Genomic DNA, 12,572 nt, shown 5'->3' with positions numbered 1-12,572 from the left:
GCACCAGTGGGTTGCTGAGTCTAACCAACAAGTTATTGTCATTAGCTTTGGTTTACTTTCAGAAGTAGATTCCCCTACCTTTAGGGAAGGAGGAGGTTCTACTGCAAATAGCAAAGTCCCTTTAGGAGCAGGTTGTTAGTTACACAGTTCACTGGACAAAGCTACTTTTGCTCTAAACAGGCAGATGTGGAATATGATACCTTGCTGAAGTGCTTGTGGCAGGCAATACGCCACTTGTGTCCTCACTTGCTTCTGAAGATGGTGGTGGTGTAGTGCCGGGAGGCGGAGGCGCTGTTATTGTGGCTACGCCGGTAGTGCTTGACACTGTTACTCCGGCTGGCAGTGCACTGTAGTAAGTGGCCATGTCAATCCCTGGGGGTGGCGGGGCGAGGCAGTAAGACCCATCAGGCAACATGTAATAACTGTAGTACATGGCTGCCACGGCTGCTATGAAAAGAAGTTGGATGATCAGAACTTTGGCCAGCATGAACAAGAAAGGCCAACTCAAGCAGCAGCACTGATCCTTCTCCCAACCCCACCATTCTGTGCACAGCTGCAACACACCTAGAACATTGCTTTAGTTCAAATATCAAGCTCATTAATATGTTATCCCTTTCTCTTGCCTAGGAAATAGGAAACAGCATTTTGTCAACACATCTAAGTAGAATGAGGCAGGTGCACTGAAGACCAAATGGAAACAACCTTGGAAAGAATGAGGAACGAACAGTTGGAGAAAAAAATCCAAAGACGAGTCATTATTAGTTAATTACTAATCACTGCATTCTGACTATGCTTCACTATATTAGAAGTACCTCTGAGCTGGTGGGATGTGGTCAACAATATGGTGGTTTGCCAGGTAGTCTCTGGAGATCCTAGATTGCATAGCAGTGTGAACATGCTTATGGTAAAACTGGGCTTTGGTTGCATTAGCTTGTGATATACAAGCTAAGATGACCTGAAATTGAGTGGTACATGTAATATGCCTATAACTAAGGCTGGTAACCTAACCTGTACCTTCTCTATCTTCTTAAAATGTGCCATGTGAATGTCCCAATTGTCTATGCCAAGTTGGGTGGTGGAGGTCAATATCTATGGGCCCCATTACATACTGAAGGTTGTGATTTGGAGTGTACGAAGAGTAAAAGGTGACAGGCAGAAATTAATAATGAAATGAAAGAAAAATACATTCGCTGTGTGCCTGTGAAACTAAGAGGAAGGATGTAATAGATGTGTATGAAGGTGCTCTGATCTTACAGAATAGAGCTGCAGGAAAGTCAAGGTGTAAATTTGAATGAAAGGACTAAAAGGTATGCCAGAAAGTATGAATTGGTGTCATCTAGGATGTTGAGGGTACGTATAAAAATCTATAGGTAAGTAATCGGGGCATATTATGTCCCATTAAATTGTAATCATGGTAGAATCATACATGAGTTTTGAGAAAAATTGTTCAATGTTATGAATAAAGGCAATCCGGGGGAAATATTCTGTTATGTGACATAAATGAATGGGTAGGAATGAAATGAGACAGTATAATGCGATGATTGGGCTATCCGGTGACCAAAAATAAATGAGAGCGATTATTATGGTTATCTTGCTCAGAAAAATGATTGCTTGTTTTGAAACATATGTACACATGGCAAAGGAACTAATATAAATTTGAAAGTATGGTTGATTTGATTGTTTATGATAAAAGGTTGTCAGGATTCGTGAACAATAAACGGGTGATGAGAGGTTCTGAATGTTGTGTTCAGCATTTTTTGATACTGTCAAGAGTGGAACTTGGGGAAAAAATGGATATGGACAAAAAGGGGAAGTGGTAAAAGAAATTAAAATGATAATAACCCAACTGCAGAAAAAGAAAGTACAAGTCCTATCCAAAAAGACATTAGAGGATAGATGACTCTCCTAACAGAATGAATGGAAAATGGACATAAGGGCCTACAACAGAAAATGTGGCTTGCAAATTCCAAAAACTAACTTCAAGAGCATTTTAAAATGTTAAAGAGGCTGCATAAACCTCTCCCCCCAAAATGCATCCCCTGAAGCAAGTTTTAGAAAGTAATAGAACTGGAAACTACCTGATTGCTGTCCAAGGCTGGCGTGAATAAAATCTCTGCCATTTGCAAGCATTTCATTATTTTATCAATACTATAACCTGCATTGCAGGAATGCCAATTTAAAACAGCTCAACTGTTTATAGAATAACCACCTTGCATTCATGTGTTGTGAAGAGTCTGCATAATTCATGTGTTTCAAAGGCACAGTGATAAATTATGAGCCTGTTTGGGCGGGGAGCTTTTAATGCGCTGTTTTATTAAATATACATGTGTGAATCCTTCGTTTGTAAAATACCAGCTGACTAAGCCACCAATAATGGAGCTGGTCTAATTTCATACCCCAAATCCTAGGGGTTATTTAAACCACCTGCTCAGTGCAAGAATCCAAACCAAAATGTACCCCGAGAGACAGCGGGTTTAATTCTTAATTTTAGAGTTCTCTGTCAGACTTCCTGAATCGTTTAGAAAAACAGGAGGAAAAAAGGTCTTAAAATGACAGACAACAAGACCTAGAACTGTAATTAATAAAAATATTTCATTAATAAAACAGACCTTCATTCAATGGCTTAGCAAAAGATTAATTCTAGCCCAGCGTTTAAAAGCTTAAAGGAAGAAATTCTGTGAGAATGTGCATCTCCTAAGAAGATTCACAACAGGCCACTAAATAAAAATAGACCTGGCATCTATCAGGGTGCCAAAAAAAAAAAGAACATCGTAGAAAGAAAGCTTGGAATGATAATAACGTTGTACCTATTAACAACAACAAGGTAAGCTGTTAACAAGCCCAGCTTAATACTTAAATGAGCTCTATTAGTCTCTAAAAACAAGGAATTTTATAGAATTGTGCTAATGTTTTTCTGCAACAGAGTATTACACTACCACTATTCTAACGTGGCAGGGAACAAACAAATATCTTATGCCAGCTGTACTGAAATGAAAGACAGAAACCTTGCAATTAGGAGAAATTTTCTTATATTGTGGAACACTCCAAAGCGAAGTGCTGGGGGGAATGTAACCGTAAACCTAGAACTACTGATGGGGAGAATAGGGATTATTTACTTAAAAACAAAAACAAAAACATGGCAATAAACAATTAACAATAATAAAAAAATATTCTCTTTTAATATTGATTTTTAAAATATTTTTTATACTGATCATGTATACGTTGTTTTTATTGGATTGTTGTAAGCCACCCCAGAGTCACTTTTCTGTGAGATGAGCGGCTATACAAATTGGATCGATCGATCAATCAATAATTTATTTATATATCAAAATTTGTCCCCGCCCATCTTGCTAGAAAATGACTCTGAGAAAATAACTTTGAGCTGCTTTGTTATTCATTAAGAGAAATAAAGTAATATCGAGTAATTCAATAATATTGAGCTTAAGCCACGGCTCTCCTATACAAGTAGCGCGGCTTAGTCACAGAACCAATTTTACCTTAGATTTTAATAAAAATGGTTGCCAGGATCAAAGTGGACAATGCTAAGGAAGGAGTCCTAATTGAGGGCAAATGTTCTGCATGCTGAAGATCCCAATTTCAAAATTCAGCCCTTTAATTCGGGCAGGGAAAGGAAACCTGCATCCCTCCAAAGGCCGTGAACTGTAACTCCCAAGATTCCTCATCACTGACCACAATGACTAGGTTTGGTGAAAACTGTGGTTCAACAGGGCCCATAACTCTGAGTAACAGATAATGGCAATGATTCTTCTCTGCAAATATCATTCAGAGTAAATAGCAGTGAGCTAGATCACTCTTTCCATAATCTTGCTTCCTCTATGTATGTTGGAACTATATTTTCCAGAACTCTGGTGGGCATGATGGCTGATGGCAGAGCCCAGAGAATCACAAAAGTTCTCTTGGACATGTTCTTTTTTTTGGTAACAACACCGTTCTGCTATTCCGATACATCCTGCATTCTATGCCTTTTTTTTTGGAGGGGAGGGATAATTCTACATTCCAACCCCCAAACAGGTTATTCTAAGAGTGCTAGAAAGTGGTCCAACCACAGGATGGTCCTATTTTTGAGATGAGACCACTCAGAAAGGTCAATTTAAGGTCAAAACAGCCTGTTTGGGGCCTGAATGTTTCATGGCATCACATTTTTACACCCCTAATTCTAAATCTGCATTAATTATCTCAGTGGATTTCCATCAGACCAATGGAAATTTTGCTCAAATATATTTTGTCATAGAAAGTATAGTTGAAACATCTGCATGTCCTTCAAAATAAACTAAAATGTTGTATTGTATTTACCCAAGCATCATTCAAATTACCAAAAAGGGATCCTGCTAAACATCTAAACATTCTACTTGTGCTCTGACTTCCAATTTTTTTCATGCATTGCATCTTAAGAGTTTCTCACTCAAATTTGTCTAATTAACTGAACAGCCTGAATGCCGCTTAAAGCTTTTCTTGTCAAATCAAAGATAATCACATCTCAACCTCATTTCTCTAAAGTAAGGAATATGGTATCACAAGGGAGATTTATGTACAACATCTTAACATGAGATGGATCTACTGATACTAAGTCATCTAGAAACTTCATTTTTGAGGGATGAGCAAAAGGTCACTCTTTAGCTGTTATGTTTGCAAGCTTATAGAGGTTCAATGCAGACCAAAAAAAAATCTGCTTCAGATTATAGTAAAACTACAACTTTTCCTGTAATAAAGAGCTTTTCTGATTTAACTGATCAATGATGAAATACCAACCTTTTCTATGAAGAGCTAATGGCCACCATAAAATTAGGAGTGAGGTAATTTCTATATTTCTCAGAAAGAAATGTATATCAGTGGCTACAGGTATGTCAGCTTCAAGGCTAGATTTTAAAATGAATCTATTCATTCTAGCATACTTTTCTCCTAACTTAGATACCTCTGAGATCTGGGGACTGTAGCACTGTTGATGAATTTTGGGAATTGAACTGCACATATCTGGAGTTTCACAGCCCTATTTCATACATTCATTAGACAGTCCAAATAATGCTTGCCTGATACAGTTCACAAGAGTTCAATACAGCAAAGCTTATTTAGCAACAAAGACTTTTTATAAAGATTTGGGGAAGGCATTCGTGGAGGAGTGAGAATGTTTGCCAATACAGATTATACAAATAAATGCTGGAATAGAAGGCCCTAAATAGAAGGAAGGACAGAGATATCTTAATTGGAGAATGTAAGTATTTAGAGAGGTTTAGCATCGTGTCATCAATGGATAAGTCAACTCCTCTGCTTGATGAACTACCTCCAAAAGTACATCTGTACGAAATGCTTCAGCAGTTAAGATCACAAATTAACACTGGCTGAAAAAAACTGGTCAGAACTACTAAATATCATTTAAATATTGACAGTGACATACTTTCAGCTTTCTGGATGTTACAAGACAAACACTAATAGAAGAAACACCAAAGACAAATGATGTGACATTGGCACTGAATCTTTATGCAATGTGGATGCTAATATACGATCATGGTTGGCCCATCTGGATTCATGACTTGGTGAGGCACCATTTAAGCATAGGCTGCTGCAATCAGCATATAAGCCTGGGGAAGGGCACAGGCTGTCAATGGATAATCATCTTCTTACCAAAAATGGCCAGGGGACATGGAATGATCACATGGAATGAAAGAAAGATCCAAACACCAGGGACAGGAAGATGATAGATACTACAATTTGTGATGGGGATTCCTTGGGCCAGGCAAAGGGGCCCTCTTGAGGATGGTGGTCCCCATTTTAAGTGCAAGTATTTTGGAAACAGGCTAAAGTGGCATAGTTTTAGTAGGCTTTCGGTCCTTAGGTTAGGTGGATGACACCTTTGATATACTAGTTTTTCACTGCTGATTTCTATTATTTAGATATGCTTTCAATATAGGATTTTTGAGGGGTTGTTGATGTGCCTCACCTAAAATGGAAGAGGACTGGAGCAGGCTATAAATATGTCAATCAATCAATCAATCCCATCTGCATAACTTTTAGGGTAGCATAATGTATCCTGCAATTTTTTACTATTCTGAACCGCTTATTCTGGTTTTTGGCAGGACCATGATCTGTTCTCTCTTTGGCTTCTTAGAATTCAGTTCACATGGCCCACATATCTTTGCAGCAATAATTAACATCTCTTTCTTTTTCTAAAGAAAATCCCGAATTGTGCATTTTTATACGCCGTTCCCTAAATTCCAAATGACTAACACTATGTGTTGCCGTGTGTGTGCGTGAAACTATTTGGCAATTCTCGTTGGCTCAAAATGTGCCTTATAATTTCATTCTCAACACTAACAATATTTACTTTGACACCTATGAGAACAATTCTAGCAACTAATGTACTCTGCATTTAAAACTGCTGAAGCTTAAACTTAAAAAGAAAAAAAAAATAACAGCACAGTAGTTACAAAAAAAGCTTGTATATAAATGGTCTGGAAAAACTACCCTCACACTGATGCCAAGTCTGTGCGGACAATTTTTTTTTTTATGCTGTTTTAAAAATAAAGGGCAGATTTTAAATGGCATTCCACCCAGCTCTCCAAAGCAACATTGCTAAGCCTCTCGCGTTGCCCTTCCTTAAGTATTTCTAAGAATTTCAAACCTAGGAGGATGCAAATTCCAACCAATTACCAAGATTTGGTGTTGGCATCCTTTGAAATGGGCAATGCGACAATACCAATGTACAAAGGTCCCTTACTATGTGGTCAAACTATCCACTTAACGCGGAATTTCTATTCTGGCCAGCTGCAGTTCTTAAGAATCTCTGCATCTGTTACTGGACCAACTCTAGGGTGTTTCATGTTCAAATGTACTATTCAGTATTCACTATTAATGGCAAAGGAGGAGGAGGAAAACAAATGCTAAAGAACAGCCTCCAAAGGAAACATTTTCTTTCATTCTTTTCATTTCTTTCAAGGCAGCCCAACACCCAAGCTCTCCAGGAGGTTGAAAAACAGAATTTAAAATTTAAGAACTAAATAAAGCATAAGACAAAAACCTAAAATGCTGAAACAGAATAAAAGACAGTGATTTATATTCTGCTGACCGTGGTTCTTGGTGTTGATGTTTTGTATAGAGCTTAACGCTCAGGCTTTAAAACGATATAGTATTTTCAATTATTCAGTCAATCCATGATATGCTGGAAAACGTGATAACCTCTATGATATTTATAAATCCCTTGCTTATTCATTTGTATCATACTCTTTTATCCTTCTCTTTTGTTCCTTTTCTTTACCTATTTATATATTTTCTTTAAAATGTCTAATAGAAATACACACACACACACACACACACACACATAAAGAAACAAAGTAGAAGACTGGCAAAGGTTTTCTTGCTCAAACAATTCTACTCCCCCAAACACTACAGACTGTTAAGCAAGGCCCTGCAGAGTTAAGTGTACAAGTCAATTTCATATTGACAAGTCTACATCTGTAGAGCTTTGACATGTTTTCAAAAACAAACAATTTTTAAAGGAAAAAAAAGTCCGTAGGCAGCACTGCAGAATTTTTTAAGTGTAAGACAAGTACAGCATAACACAACTGGGCTAACAGCTTTTTACAGAGCAACAACATGCTTAAGTTCTAGATTACAGGCAGAACCACAGATCCATGAATGGTTCTGAATCTGGTTTTCCAAGCTCAAAGGTCTGATTTTAAAAAGAAAGCCCACCTACCTGGGGAAGAGCAGGACAACTTTGCTGTCTGAGAAAACCTTCTGCTGAAGGATACTGCATCCTGCAATCTGTTTATGGTAGCCTCAGTATCAACTGGGGTCTAGAATGGCATTCTACAAGGCTAGATGTCTTAACGCTGAACCCGTTGGCACAAGGAAATAAAATATATCCATATAGTGCATCAGCATGCTGCACAATCAGGTTGTCTACAAGCATTTGCTTGACAGAGAGAGGTATCCTGACTCAGGCCAGCAGAGAAGACAGAGGCCAAAAAAAAGAGAGAGACTGGGTGTTCTGGGGGTAGCAAGAACTTTTGAGTCTTTTATAGTAGACCAAGAGATAGGAAGATTCCTACAAGCCCATGACTGTTATGAACTTTATAGGCACCTTGGAAGTTGAGCATTAGAGCCAGTATGGTGTCAACAGTGAACGTGTTAGACCGGCACTAGGTAGATCCAAGCTGAAGTCTACCTTTAGCTATAGAACTTCCCTTGGTGACTTGAAGCCAATCCCTTTCTCTTAACCTAAGACCCAATGTGGGATAGTAGTTAAGGTGATGGACCAAGAGTGAGGAGACCTACGTTCAAGTGTATTCTCAGCCATACAAGCTCACTGGGTGACTTTGGGCCAGTCACACTCTTTCAGCCAAACTTTGACAGTGACAAAATAACAAACTTGATTCAACAAGGTGTTCTTAAAATACCGCCCCCCCGGTATATATTAAAAGGATTGCAGAGCTCATACAGTCAATTCTAAAAAAAACAGAGAATGACCAAGCCTCAAACTCTCAGTAGATCAGGTTTCCATAGTCCATGACAAATCCCTGTTACAGAGGAACACCAAGTCAGAGATGGAGAATCTGCTCCCAAATTCAGTCTCTGGAGAAGGAATCACTGCCTGCTACAGTAGAGAATATCAAGCTTGATGAAAAAGTTGGACTAATATAAGGCAACTTCCTATAGGATTCACAAAGAACTATATAGCCAGTCCAGATATCCCTGTTTAGACATTCTCCCACTAAATGAAATACAAAATGTGTGAAAATAATCATCCACACAAAGATTACATTGCAATCAATTGGCAGAGCTCTTCCTCTCAATCCCAAGATTGTCATAGGAAAATGTCTTCTGTGGAGACCATAACTGCCATTTTTATTTTATTATGGGGTTTTAAGTTATGGTAATTTTCTACAGCACTGTTAAGTAATTCTCTCTCATTTTGCCAAGACCTAATTTTCTTATTAAGATGACTATTTGGTGATTAGCACTATGCCCTTTGCTCAGCTGGCCTTTAACTCACTTTAATATTTAATATGCAATAAATGACTCACTTTACAAATTCATTCTGTATTGCAGAACACATAGAACTAACAATGACTACCGTGACAAATGTCCCTTTGAGAAAGTTATGCAACTCCCCCCCTTTCTTTACAATAGCTTTACCTATTTCCAGTAAGAAATGCAAACAAGTACTAATAAACAAAACAAAGGAAAAATACAGGTAGTCCCCAGTTTAAGAACGAGTTCCATTTCCAAGGTCTGTCCTTAAGTCAAATTTGTATGTAAGCTGGAACAGTGTTGTTGTATAATGCTATATAAGTAGTAGTGTGTAATGAACTCGAATCATTGTGTATTTAACTCAAATCACTGTGTATTTAACTCAAATTTTGCTACAACAGGCTCTGTTCTTAATTATAGATCGTCTGTAAACCAGGCGTTCTTAACCTGGGAACTACCTGTATTTTTTCAAAAGGGTAAGACTCCAGAAAATCGTCAACTGATGCTTTACTCTCAAAATATGTAAAGTCCTTTATATTTAAATTTCTTTCTAAACTTCCAAAAGGTAAAAATCTAGATGCTGTGAATCCAATTACAGATATCTCAATATATAATGAGTTCTTTCCTAATCCAGATAATTTAATCAGATCAACTATCTTTTGGATACCCATCATGAGCTTAATTTGCTCAAGAGCAAAACTTTGTCTGAGATGACTATACCTCTCGCCTTCTCAGTGAGGAAGCATCTCAAATGCAGCTAATTTCATGAAGAAAAAGGAATGACTGGGCTACAAAATCAAGAAAATTAAGCCAATCCTTCAAGAAAACTCTTTATTCAGGACTAGACAATACTTACAATAAGTTAATTAAGAAAACCTTTCACTAGTAGAAGCACAAGAACAAATTAAGGAACGGATGCAATGGAAACTAACATACGGAAAGGAATAAATTGGTTCTCCTTCATCTGCGCTTAGCCAAGGGAGCTGAGTGACTGATTTTTGCCTCACATCAAACTATTCTTTAAAATCACATTAATGAGCTTTGTATGTTACCAGTTTGAAAGTTGAAAACCAATGTTAAGAGAAACCTCCATGTCTATGTTGTTGGATCCAACTCCAAACTCCTGCTGAGTCCATCTACCTAACATAACTAAATCAAATTCTTTTTGATCAGAGATCAGTAATAGAAACAACCTAATAAAAAACCTAATATAAGTGAAACAAACTGCCATTTCAGGAAGAATCTGAAGATGAACCATAGAAGGCACTGGTACCCATAATACCTGGTCATTTATTTTTTTCTTGGCTGTAAAAGAAGACCACAGGGCCATGTGTAAATAGAAAGTTGACCATCATTGGCCAGATATGAAATGTTCCATTACATTCCTCATATTAGCAATGAACAATGCTGATATTATTTCTCACTGAAACCAGTAATTTTTTTTAACTATTCATGGCAGACAGATGTGCTTTTGTAGATATTCTAGAGAGCACCTCATTAATTAAGTTAAATTATTTTAAAAGAGAGGCTTTCGAATTAACATTTTTTGTTACAACTCCATTCTGGGCATCCTGAAATATCACCTGCCAGCCCTTTCTCAACTGATTAATCAATCTTCCAAGTTTATCTTGCGCTACTGTAACTTCAGCAACCCTCTCTGAGAATATTAGCTATTAAAACCCAATGCCGTTAATGCAAACCCAGCAAAAGGATTCAGGATTAGGAAAATAAATACCTGCACTCCATAAAACCTAAAACAGTACACTTTTCTGCAGTTCAATGCTTCAACGTAATAGGCCATAAATATATATATATTTCTGAACAAAAGAGTATTCTGATAGGCAGAGACAGAGAATGGAAGGCCACATATCAGATTTGAGACTCGCACTGAGATTTCACTTCTTTCGTCATTACTGAAATCCTGATTACATCACGTATTTCACAGAAAAACTTAAGAGGATCCTCAATTGGTTACTGCTATGAATAAGCTTGCAGACATTGGATTTTCTATGTAAGTGGAAATCTGAATTTAAATTAAAGTTCAGTATTCAGATCATTTTAGCACTGTGGGTAGTAGGCATTTAGAAAAACGTCCTGTTCTTTTATATACTAGGTTGACATTAATATCACACTACATTTATATTATAGCTTTTCTTCAATAATGGATTCAGTACCAGACTGTGTTCCATCCAATCGCTGAATATGCCCATTTTGGGAACGTTAACACACACACACCCCTCAGCCACTTAAATAATTTCGACAGGTTCTTATTTGTGCTTTAGGGCACTCAAAACAGACTACCCGACATGTAACAGTTGCCTAAACTGAAATATTACCTAACAAAGCACAAGTGTTGATTCACAAATTAGTGCAAGTAATAAAAGTCAGGAACTTAACACTGATCAATTGCCCAAAGATAGACATACATGGGAATATAAAAAAAGAAGGCATGCGGGTTTTTTGTCATTCTATATTGAATGCTTAGCACCCAACTTTAATAGAGGAAATAACAGCATCTCAATTTATCTGAAAAACAATTTTTGTATGGACTGCATAATTAGAGCCAGCAGCACAGATGCTGAGCCCGCACTTTTCGAATTACTTTGAAATCACCTTATTGACTTGAGTGGGATGACCCTTGAACTGCAGTGCTAAAAGGTGACAGCCAACTGCATTCTTAGCAATAAAATATCTGGGAGTTTGCTTCTGTGGCCATTGCCAAGATTTTGCAGAGATGTGAGCCTCCATTGCTAAAAACATTTGTACAAAGAAAAAGTTCTGTGCACGTTAAAGAAGAATCGTTCAGGTGAGTTCTCACACCTTTTGGGGTCAGTCAAAATACGCAGTACTGGAGCTTGTCTGTTGTTAGAACCTGCATCTCTACCGTTCAGAATAATCTTCTAGTTATAAATTAGAACATCCTTTTAAAGGAAGAACAGTGCTGTGTTTCTGAAATGGATTAAGCAGTTTTGACTTTTTTCTTCTACTATGGAGAAATATAGCTAAATTAACAACATTTTCCCACTGTTACAAGACTTGCGAGTTTTTGAGAGGGGTCTGGAAGCTCCTTCTTCCATGCAATCTCTGTGAAACATTGTCAGAACTTGCATGTCTCCTCCATCCTGTCCTTAATGTGCAGGGAAGCCAATGCCCCCCCCCCCAAATTTTAATCAAATGAAGGGTTAAAACCATTTAACCACAGTGTTCCACACCAAGAATGAGCTAGCTACAGATAACTGCAGCCCAGATTGCTGGTTTTTAAATCAGAATTATTGTGGTTCCATGGATACTATGTTGAGAAAGCAAGAATCCAAAACCTCTCTGGAATTGAATCATCATTCCTCTGATGTTAATACAGACTAACATGAGCTTGTCCTATCTCACTTATATGTAGAGGAGCAGCATAGAAAATATTGCTAACCATACCCTATGATGCTCAATTTGGATACACTAATGCACGGCATGTGCCTTGAGAAATGAAACCATCTTCCTTAATTTAATTCTCTTCCACTATGCTCTTTGGAGTTAAGGATATCAATATTGTACAATCAATCTTCTCTCTTCTAATAAAACGGGCAGCGACA

The 12,572-nt window shown here is 37.6% G+C and overlaps 1 protein-coding gene across 5 annotated transcripts in view; it reads right to left on the bottom strand.

Annotated features, from left to right (window-relative positions):
* SFSWAP (splicing factor SWAP) overlaps positions 1-12,572 on the bottom strand; it is a 78,709-nt gene that overhangs the window by 50,228 nt on the left and 15,909 nt on the right. For 4 of the 5 annotated variants that reach the window (XM_015889811.3, XM_007438110.4, XM_007438113.4 and 1 more), the window contains exon 8: positions 201-447. In XM_015889811.3, coding sequence (XP_015745297.2) covers positions 201-447 — 247 coding nt within the window. The remainder of the gene's footprint in view (positions 1-200; positions 448-12,572) is intronic. The other variant, XM_007438111.4, reaches the window with a different exon arrangement.

This window comes from Python bivittatus, unplaced genomic scaffold (genome assembly GCF_059951505.1).
Source record: "Python bivittatus isolate LINGU-HERP-01145 unplaced genomic scaffold, Pbiv_v1 ctg000100_np1212, whole genome shotgun sequence".
NCBI classification, from domain to species: domain Eukaryota; kingdom Metazoa; phylum Chordata; class Lepidosauria; order Squamata; family Pythonidae; genus Python; species Python bivittatus.
Note: the sequence above shows the minus strand (reverse complement) of the source record. Positions and strands in the feature narration are given on the sequence as shown.